This window comes from Python bivittatus, unplaced genomic scaffold (genome assembly GCF_059951505.1).
Source record: "Python bivittatus isolate LINGU-HERP-01145 unplaced genomic scaffold, Pbiv_v1 ctg000200_np1212, whole genome shotgun sequence".
Classification (NCBI taxonomy): domain Eukaryota; kingdom Metazoa; phylum Chordata; class Lepidosauria; order Squamata; family Pythonidae; genus Python; species Python bivittatus.
The window spans coordinates 267,782-280,609 of NW_028277040.1; the positions used below are offsets into that span (position 1 = coordinate 267,782).

A 12,828-nucleotide genomic window follows, 5' to 3' on the forward strand; every position below is an offset into this window, starting at 1 on the left:
TATAAGTTACATCCAATATGCCAATTCTGTCCTATCTGTGACTTTAGAGCTCTAGAATCAACTACTATAATATGCTCCTGTTAGGATTATCACTGAAGGAATTCTATGTTTTGGAGGACGCAATTGCACATTTGCTAACAAGTTTGAAAAGCACCCAGTCCATCTTCTAATTAATTTTTCAGCTCATTTCAAACTCTCTTTTTGGCCATTCAAATTCTACAGAAATGAGATTTGCCCATCTGAGATACTGCATGTTGTTTCTGGATGATTCCCCTAAGGAGAGTCTACTCTGAATTTCCTCTAAAAAGATTTTAGATAGCTGCAAGGAGAGCAGTCCTTTTCTTTTACCTTATGGTCAGCGAGTGATTTCCCAAGGAAGGTGTGAGAACCGATTTCCTTTCAGCTTGGAGAAGAAGCAAAACAAACCTATTTTTCAAAACTCACAGCCCAATGCTGACTTTACTTCTGAGTTTGCTGTGTTAATTTTAATTACATGTTTACACATGTACATCGAAAGCAATGCCCTGGTGCCGGCAGCCATGAACGTGCTACGCAAGCAGCCTGGTGTATTCCCCATTCTGTGCCTGCTTACTCTCTTGTAATCCCTTCCTCTCCAATCTCTCCAATCTGTGAGGGGAGGGGGAAAGAAAAAAACAGTGATTTCTGTAGGCAATCTCTCCTATGCCTGACCCATTTCCTGCTCCCCTCAGAGAAGAGAGATCAGAGACGAAGGGATTACAAGAGAGTAAGCCGGCACACAATGGGGAATATACTGGGCTGTTTGTGTAGCGCATTCATGGCTGTTAGCACAGGGCATTGCTTCTGAAGTGTATTCCCCACTGTGTGTCTGCTTACTCTCTTGTAATCCCTTCCTCAACAATGAATGTAATTACAAATATTAATTCCCTTCTTGCTAATTATCCTAGAGTTGGGGTTAGCATTCCAAAGGGCGGGGGAGTAGGGAAAAGGAAAGCATAATTGCGGTCACATGATTTCCCATTTAGCAACTGCTTTGCTTAGTGACAGAGCTACCAGTCCCAATTATGGTTGCTAAGCACCATAATTTTGCCTGCACCATTTTTGTCTTTCCTGATATCACTTCAAAATCCATAAAGAGTGAAAAGAGCTAAGTGATTATTAAATTTAAAACCAAAATAGATCCTAAATGCAAGTATATAAATAAATATATGTGAAATTTAAATGCCTAAAAGAACTTACATTTTGCTGATAGATTGTATCCCCCGAGTGGTGCAGGATGACCTTCTACTGCATCAAAACCTGATGACACCAGTACAACATCTGGAGCAAACTCATGAGCAATAGGCATTACTATTGTTCTGCATCATGAACAGCCCAACCCCAAAAAGGAAAAAAAGAAAGGCAGAAAACAAATTACTGCACCTTGCCTGGATACTGAACAATTTGATTCTCTTCTTCACTGGCATTTTCGACACAAATAAGAACCAAACAAGGGAATCAGAAAAGGACTAGAGAAGATGCTATAGCTAAAACAAAGACTGTAGCTCATATTGTAAAACAGAACTTCTGGAGCTTTACCATTTTCCTTTATGCCTATAGCAAAAATGTAGATTGGTCTACAAATTTATGAATAGTTGCACAGAAAACAATGAAATAAAAAGATATAATTACATTGGATGCATGAAGTCTTGTGGATCACATATAATGCTAACCAGATACATCTGAGTTTGCCTGTCCTGACTGAAATCACCAAGAAACAGAGCCTGACAGTAAGTATCAATGGTGAACTCAAGGATGTGGAACACTGATGTTAACGGACAAATATGCAGTACTCTCTAGCCCCTATTGGTTGTATTTACCATTTTTTGGAAGTGCACTGGCTACAGATAATAAGATAATGATCCTGGGCTTTGTGGGTTTTTTGTTCTTAATATTACACTGAGCCTATTTTGGACAACTTTGGCATGTTTTCCACCTCAACATGGTAGGGAACTCTGTTGCCAGTTTTCAGCAATTGTATTTGAAAGATCTTCGGGGGGGAGCACAAAAAGAGATTTGGGTGTGGATGCCTAGCCCAATTCAAATGTTCTGCTTTAGAATACAATGAATGTTGGGAGAAAAGGAGAATAAATATACTAGCTCTTACCCCTCATTGCAGCTTGTTATTTCTGTTGCTCATCAAGTGAATGAACTTCTCCAATGGAGAGACTTCCTGTCTACATATGTTTCCCATGCCATTTGGAATTCAGGAAATATGGGGGATATGTGCAGGATAGATATTTTTGAAATGGGGCCCTTTTAACCCTTCAACAAAAAACAAGCTGCCTATCTCAGTATCTTTAGAATAGTCTTTTGGAAAATAAATCTCTATGTAAAAAACATCTGGATTGTGCTGTCTACCTGACTCATGGAGTCTTGGCTGCTTTTTGTTTAGAATTACAGCTAAACTACAACTAAATTACTAAATTTAAAATAAACTAAATTTTATTTAATTTAATTAAATTAAAATTAAAACAACTAAATTAAAAATAAAAATTACTGCTAAAAAAAGAAAACATATGTTTTCTTTTACGTCTGTGTTTCTTAAAAGTGCAGTCCTAGGACCCCTGGGAATCCCCCAAAACCCTCTCAGGGTTCCTCGAAATCAAAATTATTTGCCAGCCTACATTAAAAAACAATACAATATTAAAATCACATCAAACAATCATGAGAAGCAATATGGCAGCAAATACGTCAATTTTAATTTTTAATACAGTAAATATTGATAAATATAACCCATACAAACAAAAGCTGTTTTGGATCCTCCATAATTTTTAAAAGTAGGAAGGGGTCCTCAGAGAAAAAAGTTAGGCCGTTCCAGGCTGTGCTGTGTATTGCATTTTCCTTTTGAAATTACTTGAAATGGACACTTAGGATAATTTTACCAAGAACAGTGATTCCAGCAATTATTTTCCTTAATTTGCTTGTAGATTTTGTAAATAAAGGATGTCTCTGTGGCTTGAATTTATTGAAATAGGGAGTAATGAGACTTACTCATCAAAACTTACAAAATTATGTAAGGAACATATATCAAAAATGGAACCAGTATAAATACATATTAACAAGTCAGTTTTATATTTAAGTAGTTGTTCAGTACATCAGTTAAGATGTACTAAAAACAATGTTCTTACACTTAATTAAATCAATGGTGATTACTGGCACTATTAACGTAGATAACATGAAGCAATATCACATCTGAGAAATATATCATAAAGCAAAAAATTATATAGAGGAGCAAATCATACCAGATTTTGTACAGTAAGAGCTGTACTGCCTTTAAGCAATGTATTTCATTTTTCAGAAAGGTGAGTGTTCAAATCTGAATAGTGTGGTTTGTTAACATACAGATATTCCTAATGACCCAACAATCTAAGAAAAAAGTATAATTTAAGAATTACCTGAAAGCAGTCAAGTATTCTGGGTCTCCCATTGGTGGATTAAGACCACCAGTAAACGCTATATTTACATTGAAACCAACACCCAATCCTATGCCAACCTAAGAAAGGGAGAATCAAGAAAAAGAATGGGACAGGTTATATATCTAGGAAATATTAATAACTATAAGATTATTTGCTTAGCAGCACTTCAAATCATTTAATGGCTCTCCTATTTCATATTTTCATTTAATATAAAAAAAATACAAACTTGATGCAGAAACTTTAACCACAGTGTAAATGGAACGTAAAGTTACAATCTTAACTTTTAACTACATTAATGACACTATCCTAGACATGATTTAATAATAAGACCCTATTAACTTCATTTTTTAAAAATGTAATTGTTCATAGAATAGCAGTTAGAACATTCTTTTCATGTTGCAATTTTAAAGCAGAAGTGTCTAAAATGGTAGGGCAAAAGCCACACTCCAAAATGTATGTGGGACCAGGACAACAAGTGGGTGGGTAGCATGACAAAAACTAAAGTCAGATTTGAAGGATACTTACTTACCAACGCCTTTTAAATTCTTTCATTGTACCTTTTCTGTTTTATTCATTGTATCTTTAAATAATCATTTTAATTAATTTTCTAATATAGGAGTTCTCAAAATTTGCAATATCACAACCCCATAAAATGTTAAGTGAATCCGTGTGACTACTCCCAAATAATAAATAAAACAACAAGTCAATAAACTTACTGTGATTGGTGGATGGTTTTGACAGATAGTCTAACATTTTGACAAATAGGTCTCACTATTTCTCAAAGTTAGATCCTGGTTGTGCTCTGTTTCACTTGAGCAAGCCACTGAAGCAAATTTGGATAGTGCTCTCCTTTGCCTGAACTAGTGTGATCAGTTAAAAAAAAAAAAAAGGTGAGTTCCCTCTAATTTGCCCATGACCGCTCAGAAGGTCACAATCCACGTTTTGATAGCTCATATTATATTCCTGTAAGCTTCTTAGAATCATAAAGGAAATGGACACTATAAGTTTTCAAATAAATAATACAAATGTAATTGCTCCTCATGGACCTTTACATTTCCTACTTTCTGCCCTCTTTACAAAATAAAACTTGACCTAGGTGGGTGTACAATTCTCATGAAAAACAAACAGCATCCGTATCTCCTTGTGGAGACTCATATACATGCAGAATCAACAGACTTTGGAAAGCAAGACAGTCTATGTTCCATTTATATGGGATAACTTAACTCATCAATACCAAGACTACAGATAAGACTAGCAGAAATGGATTATCACTGCAATAGCTGGAAGCATAGATATCTGTAATCACTCAAAGTGCTCCTGATTTTATCTGTAATTTTTCATTTCTTGTGACCTTGTTCAGTGAAAGCATGTACTCAAGGATTTTTTTTTGAAAAGCTTTAAGTTTATAGGACAATGTATTTTAAATAATTATTCTATATGCTGTAGCACAGTTAGTTTTCCTGGTATGAGAGCAGTATAATATTAAATTATAATTTATATTATATAATTGACAATATAATAACATGACAGTTGCGTCGGGCCAAAAGTCCATCTTAATCCAACACTGTATATCATACAACTGCCAATCAGGGACATTTGGGAAACTTACAAAGCACAAAAGTAACCTGCGATCTCTAGCATCTAAGATCCTAGGCTTTTAATTACAGAGAAAATAGATACCCATTCAAACTAGTACCCATGAATTTGTTTATAAAAAATCCAAGTCAGGGCCACTGCCACAGGGAAGGACAATGAATTCTATGGCTGAACTATTCATTAATTATGTAAATTAAATGTTGTTTAAAAAAATATGAGTCCTGACTTTCCCCACAAGTTATTTCAATGGATGACCCCATGTCATAATATGCTTGCAAGAGGGATATTGATCTTTGCTGCATTTACTCAGTAAATGAGCAGAGACAGGACAGGACAGCTTTTCCCAATTGGGTATGGGAAATTCCTATGCTGACTAGAAAGCAACAGTTCCAGACCAAAGCACCTGAATGGTACAAATCTGAAGAAAGCTGGAATAGGTCAAAGGAGACTTCCAGGGAAGAAATGGTGAACTGAAGACAGCTTCACAAAAAGTGGAGCTGATGACCGCAGTGGAATGAAGAGGCTCTTCGTTATTCCTCTCCAGACAAGGAGAGGACTTGAGATCGCCCACAAGTGCTCCAGACAGTTGCTCTCATGCAGAGACTGCAAGACAGCAGTCTCTGGTAGGTTTACAGTTCTGGGAGACAAGGGAAGAGCCAAATTGTTCAAACCACAGTCGGCACTTTTAAAAGGACACTGGGTTTGCATACTTCCTTTTCTAAAGTTGCTTGTTAACTGCTTTTCAGTTATTTCAATTATTTGAACCTTTGGATAGACAAGTCTGAAAACACTGGGTGAGTTTCCTTCAATCCTTAGTGAAAGAAGTCTTAAATACAAGTTTAAGGACTTAAAAAATATTTTTTTGAACAAACAGCAAAAAGGTGATTAGAACTTTGATTTTGGAAAGTTACAAACAGATTAACTGTCCAGATGGATTTGAAATAAGATTTTGGAATTAATTATAAGAATCCTTTCTGTGGAAAGAGGAACAAGTTTTACCTGACAAGATTGAGACTGATCTGAAAGTGGATTTAAAAATGATAGGCTATAAAAATGACATGGAAAAAGATATTACACTGGACATACAAAAGAAACCAGCTGATGTCTTAATAATTAGAAGGGATATACAAATAACAAACCAAGAGAGTAACCTTGATAATTTTCCTATGTTGGATTTACAAAAGAGGCTTGTTAAACCTTTGAAGAATTTTGTGAGAAGGGATAAAGAAAAAACGAAAAGAAATCAAGTTCTACGACATTATTTGAAGGGCCTAAAGATCGTTAAAAGTAAAAGAATATAAATTTGGTTTATTTGATCAAGATTAAAATAGGTTGTTATCTCTAGTAACTCTTCATGGACTAAAGACGAGGCTTTAAGGATTTATTTATAGATGGGATATGAGAAGAAGATATAATGTATTGTATTTTGTATTTAAGAGAAGGTGATAAGTTACTAAAATTGTTTATACTTGTTGTGATGAATGGGGAAGTCATTTCTTTATATACAGGTAGTCCCAGTTTAAGAATGAGTTCTGTTACCAAGGTCTGCCCTTAACTAGAATTTGTATGTAAGCCAGAACAGTATTATTGTTTAATACTGTATAAGTAGTATTGTGTAAATTTGAATCACTGTGTATTTAACTCGAATCATTGTGTATTTAACTTGAATTTTGCTACAATAGGCTCCTTTCTTAACTATGGGTCGTCCATAAACCAAGCATTCTTAACCCAGGGACTACTATATTTCTTTTCTTTTTCTTTACTATATTTTTCTTTTTTCTCTATATTTTTCTTTTCTGTACCTTCTATTTTTCTTTTTATTCTTTTTTTTTTAGCTTGTATTAGTCTTTATTGTTGCAATTTTAATTTTTAATAAAATTACTATAAAAAAAAGGAATAGGTCAAAGGAATATGCATATTTTCTATTTTTAAACTGCAAAATCACCTTTACACAGACTGGAGTATTAATCAATTCATCATTCACAGTAACAAACAATAATATAAATCAGAAGTGTCACTGTGAGAACTCCCCTCTTCTAAACTTAAGAAAAATATTATTTGGGCTGGAAGAATCCTCCACTGGTATGATAAACAACAACATGACAAGCAGATATTTAAACATCTACTATTTATTTATGCATGCCTTTTAGTCAGTGCTGGGAGAATCCTCCGCTGGTATGATAAACAATAACATGCCAATCAGGGATTAAAAAATCTAATTTATTTATTTACTTATGCATGCTTGCATGCGAGTCAGTTTTTGATTCCTGGTGACTGCCTGGACTAGTCCCTGCAGTTTTGTTGGCAAGATTTTCGGAAGTGGTTTGCTCTTGCCTCCTTCCTAGGGCTGAGAGAGAGGGACCGACCCAAGGTCACCCAGCTGGCTTTGTGCCTAAGGCAGGACTAGAACTCACATTTTCCCAGTTTCTAGCCTGATGCCTTAACCACTACACCAAACTGGCTCTCCTGTTTTGTTTTGTTATATATTATATTATATTATATTATATTATATTATATTATATTATATATATATCAAAGTTCAAAACATTAGTAACTTATGTTATTACAGTTATATTTAGCTGTTATGGATTTGAGGGGTAGGGCTAAATAATTATAGAGAATTAAAAGCTAAAACATTTACTTCTGAAAATGGCAGAAATCAGATTCTCTTTTTCAATAAAGACCCAGCATTTTATCACTTGACTTCTAAGTTGCAGGACAGTATTATCAAAAATCTGAAAAAAACATATTTATCAGTATTATTACCTCATCAGGGGCTCCACTGCCAGGGAAGAAGTTTCCATCATCATAGCGATGTAGTGAAATATAAAGGACATTGGGATCACTGTAGAAAGCTTGCTGGGTACCATTTCCATGATGTACATCCTTAAATGATAGACATTGCAATATATCAGAAGTATTACTTACAAGTGGCTCTCTACTGTACAGAGGATGGATAAGCTATGCAGGTAAATAGCACAACTGTACGTAACATGGTATGCTTTGGATCTGATCTCAGAATATACTAGTAGGCAAGCATATCTCCTCTCTATTACATTTTAAATCAGCCATACGTTTCCCACAGCAAAGCTACAGTTGTTTTAAAGTGTAACAGAAAGGATTGGACAATATGGCATTGTTGGAATTAAGGGAAAAGGAATTCTGTCTGAGATTCAGAGCTATTCCTGAAGTTGCAGGGGAAGATATTAGAAGGATAATTCAAGTGCTGACAGAATTTCTAAACTGGGAAGAAGAAAAAACAGGAGATAGGCAAAGTGTAAAGGGTTAATTCATGCTACACAGCAATAAGACATGTTCCAAGAGATGTACTAGTACACTCTGTAAAGATCAAGTTTTGCAAACACATTTCCAAACCAAACTGAAGGTGGACAATGTGGATATAATTATATTAAAAGAAATTCTGGTTAGAATCTTACGTAAGAGAAAGGAATACTTTTTTTAACGGAGGTATTGAAACAGAAGAAGATTATGTTTCACTGGGATAAAATGGAGGGAGTGGTTTTCACTTTCCAACAAAAAGATTCCATTTGAATTCAGTCCACAAAGCTAAAGTGTTTTTGGGAAAAAATTAAAGGAGATTTGGATGAGGTGCAAATAGAAGAAGATGAGCATATCATTTATTTCAACAGGCTCAAAAAAATTAATGGTGTTGTGTTATATGTTATGCCACAATTAAAACCAAAATTAATATTAGCTGATAAAGATGGTAGATTTGTTGGAGTAAAAGTTGAAATATAGGGAATTAAAACATTAATTTTGGGATTATATGCTCCAAATGAAGATAAAGGAAAAATTTTTAAAGGACTTATGGACAAACTGATGAATTTTTCTTACGAAAATTGGTGTCTGATGGGAGATTGGAACGGAGTGGTATGCCCACAATTGGATGAAACCTCTGTGAAGGGAGTTAAAAAGAACCAAGGCAAATTCCCTAAAACTTCTTTTGATTTGATGGACACTTTTGCCTTAATAAATACATGGAGATAGAAAAATGGGACTTCTAAAGAATATACTTATTTTTCAGAAAGACACAGATCTTTTTCAAGGATAGATATGATCTGGATTTCAGCAGACTTTGGCTGCTAATACCTCAAAGTGAAAATTCTACCAAAGACTTTCTCTGATCATAATCCAGTGAGCTGGACCTTCAAAAGAAAATCTACTTCATTTAGATGGAGATTAAATGAAATGTTGTTACAAAAGGAAGAGATAGCGGAAGACTGTAAAAAAAAATTAATGGATTTTTTTGAGAGTAATCTAAATAAAGGTACCAACTTGACAATGGTTTGGGACGCAAGTAAGGCTTTCGTGAGAGGATATTTTATACAGCATAATATTGAGTGCAAAAAGAGGAATCAAGAGAAAATGCAAACCCTCTTGGAGGAGATAAAGAAAAAAAGGATGAATTCAAGTTAACACCAACAAAGTCAAGTATTTTAAAATTAATCAAATTTTTGCAACAACTATCCAAGTTAACAGTATGAGAATTGGAAAAAAGATGAATTATGTCAAACAAAAGAATTTTGAATTTGCAAATAAATGGTGCAGATGGTTGGCATATAAATTAAGAAAGGAGAAAGGAAAAAAGGTGATTACAAAACTTTGAGAAGGGAATATGGAAATAATGAATACTGAGACTATGCAAAGAATTTTCCACCAATATTATTCAATTTATATATATATATATAAAATAGGACTTCTCTTTGGAAAAAATAGATGAATATTTAAAAAAACAAAACCTGCCAAAACTTATGGGCAAGCAAAGGCAGATTATAAATGGACCTATTACTGTAATGGAAGTGTCGGAGGCTATTAAAAAGATAAAACCAAGTAGAGCACCCAGGACCAGATGGGCTCCCTGGTCATATTATAAAAGTTTTGAGGATGAAATTTTACAACTCCTCCAAGCTATAATGAACTTTATACTGGTGGAAGGTGGAATGCCAGAATCTTGGAAGGAGGCCAATATAACACTATTACCTAAAGAGGGACAGGATTTGACTTTAACAAAAAATTATAGACGAATATCATTATTGAATAATGATGATAAATTTTTTACGATTTTAGCAGAGAGGCTCAAAGTTATATTACAAGAATTTATTTATGAAAATCAATGTGATTTTTTTTACCCAAAAGACAATTTAAAGGACAATGTTAGGACAGTGTGGAATATAATTGAATATTTAGAACAACATAATGAAAAACAAGCTGCATTAATCTTTTTGGTTGCAGAGAAAGCTTTTGCCAACTTAAATTGATCTTTTATGTTTAAAATTTTGGAAGATATGAATTTTGGAGAGACTTTTACAACAGGAGTGAAATCGATTTATACATCACAGAAAGCACAAATTATCATGAATAGAGATTTAACTAAACCATGTGAGATTCAAAAGGGAACAAGACAAGGTTGTTCATTGTCTCCCCTGCTGTTTATTTTAGTTTTGGAGGTTTTGAATAAAGATATAAGGAGTGATGTGAGGATAAAGGGCATACAAATGAAAAAAGAGACATATAAGCTGACAGCCTTTATGGACAATTTGGTATTGGTTTTGGAGGACCCACTGAAGGGGATTGAAGAATTAATAAAAAAGTTGAAAGAATTTGGTGCACTGGCAGGTTTTAAAATTAACAAACAAAAGACTAAAATGCTAACAAAAAATATGAAGATAGAGGAACAAGAAGTGTTGATGAATAAAACTGGTTTTAAGGTGGAAAAGAAGGTTAAGTACTTGGGGTGCACCTGACAAATAGTAATTGTATATTATTTCAAAATAATTATGTTAAGACTGGAATGATACTAAGAAAGGTATGTCAAGATGGAAAAATTACAAGTGTCATTGTTGGATAGAATTTTAGTAATTAAAATGAATGTTTTGCCTAGAATGTTATTTCTGTTTCAAACAATACCTGTGATGACAACTGATCTTCCATTTAAGCAATGGAATAAAGATATGCGGCAAGGTAAAAAACCAAGAATGAAGTATAAAGTACTACAAGATGCTAAAGAGAGAGGAGGTTTCGGTCTTCCTAATTTGAAAGTTTATTTTGCAGCTTGCTGTTTGGTTTGGATGAAAGGGTAGATCACTTTGAGAGACAGAAGGTTACTGGAACTAGAGGGTGATGATTTAAGATTCAGGTGGCACGGCTATTTATGGTATGATAAAGTTAAAGTTAATGCAGATTTTAAAAATCATTTTATTAGATGTGCCATCTTGAGAATATGGAACAGATATAAACTTAGGTTGTCTCCAAAAGTTTCTCCACAAGAAACATTGTATAGAAAAGAAATGATAAATGAAAAGTAAATGGCTAACCTATAGTGATCTATTGGAACTCTCTCAAAGGGATTTCAATTTTAATTGAAAACAAGAGAAGACTTGTTAGCAGAGGGATATGTGTGTCAATGGTTTTCTTATGTTCAATTACAAGAAAGATTTAAAATAGATAAAAAGGTTTATGGTTTTAAATATGCTAAGACTGAGTTTGAAGTAGAATTATGTACTAATGACGAACATGTTATTGCAAAGATGTACAAACTTTTATTGAGATTTGAAACAGAAGATGAAAGAGCATATGATAAAATGGGCTAAAATGTACAGTTGGTACAATGGAAAAATATGTGGCAGAAAGTTTACCTTTTGTTATAACTTAAAACAGATTTTTTTCAAAATGATGTATCATTAGTATTTGTCACCAGAAAAATTATCTAAAATGTATAAAGGCACCTTGAATGTATGTTGGAAATGTGAACAACATGAAGGGACATTTTATCATCTTTGGTGGACTTGTAAAAATGCAAAAAAAATTTGGAATGAGATACATATTTGTATATAGAAGATTCTAAAGATTAACATACAATCAAAACTAGAGACTTTTCTTTTAGGTTTGATGGACAAAGTAGGTAAAACTGATGATGTTACCTAGTTGGGTAATAAAATGTCTGCAAGCAAACAACCAAGTTCAGAGAGTACCAAGAACTCCACAGTTAGGAAGAATCATCACTAAGAGAAGGATCCAGCATAAGAACCAGAGATATGAATATTTCCAGAAGAAAATACCTGATGTGTTAATGTTGAGAAAGAGAATGTTTCTCAAATCCAAAACAGCCATCTTTATGGTGGGACTGAAGATTTTGTTTCATCCAGTCATACACCCAGGGGTGTTCAGTTTTACATCTTTCACCACTTGTAGGATATTGTCCATATGCTCATACAGCAGAGTAACCAGGAAGTCAGATGCTTTTAAAAACCTTACTATCTGCTGTAGAGTCTTGTCTGATAAAAGTGTCAGACTGATTGGCCTGCAGTTCCCTGAATCTTCCTATCCTATCATTTGCCCACTTCCAGTCATCTGGTACATAACCAAGTCAGCAGGATTTCTCAAAGATAATACATAAATGTTCTGTGTGCAAGGTTTGCCCCGTTCGACAGAGAAACTCCCGTGACACGTGTGGTTCACAAAAGAGGTTTACTCATGCGTAACGCAGCAGTCACAACCAAAGCCAGGACTGGCTTGGTACATTTACATTACTCCTTTATAGTTGCCTCAATCCCCCCACGGGCCCCGTTGCTAGGTTACATATTACAAATTAGATTGCAGGTTGCCCCCTGTAATCCCCCCCTTCCACTGGAATGGCAGGTTCAGCCCAGTTCTCTTGTTTCTTTGATTGTTGTTGCCTATGGCGTGGTCATTGCCTTCGTTGGGGCTTCTGTCCCGGGCACAGCCGGGGGCATCCCCTCGCACGCTGATCTCTTCCTCAATTCCGTGGCTCTCT

General features: G+C 34.6%; 1 protein-coding gene across 7 annotated transcripts in view; it reads right to left on the bottom strand.

Annotated features, from left to right (window-relative positions):
* HDAC4 (histone deacetylase 4) overlaps nucleotides 1–12,828 on the bottom strand; it is a 204,736-nt gene that overhangs the window by 20,266 nt on the left and 171,642 nt on the right. For all 7 annotated transcript variants that reach the window (XR_015795164.1, XM_088135538.1, XM_088135536.1 and 4 more), the window contains 3 exons: nucleotides 7,800–7,919; nucleotides 3,417–3,514; nucleotides 1,219–1,337 (listed from right to left, as the gene is read on the bottom strand). Coding sequence is in view for 6 of the 7 variants with exons in the window: in XM_088135538.1 (XP_087991664.1) it covers nucleotides 1,219–1,337; nucleotides 3,417–3,514; nucleotides 7,800–7,919 (337 nt within the window). In the remaining variant the exon portion in view is untranslated. The remainder of the gene's footprint in view (nucleotides 1–1,218; nucleotides 1,338–3,416; nucleotides 3,515–7,799; nucleotides 7,920–12,828) is intronic.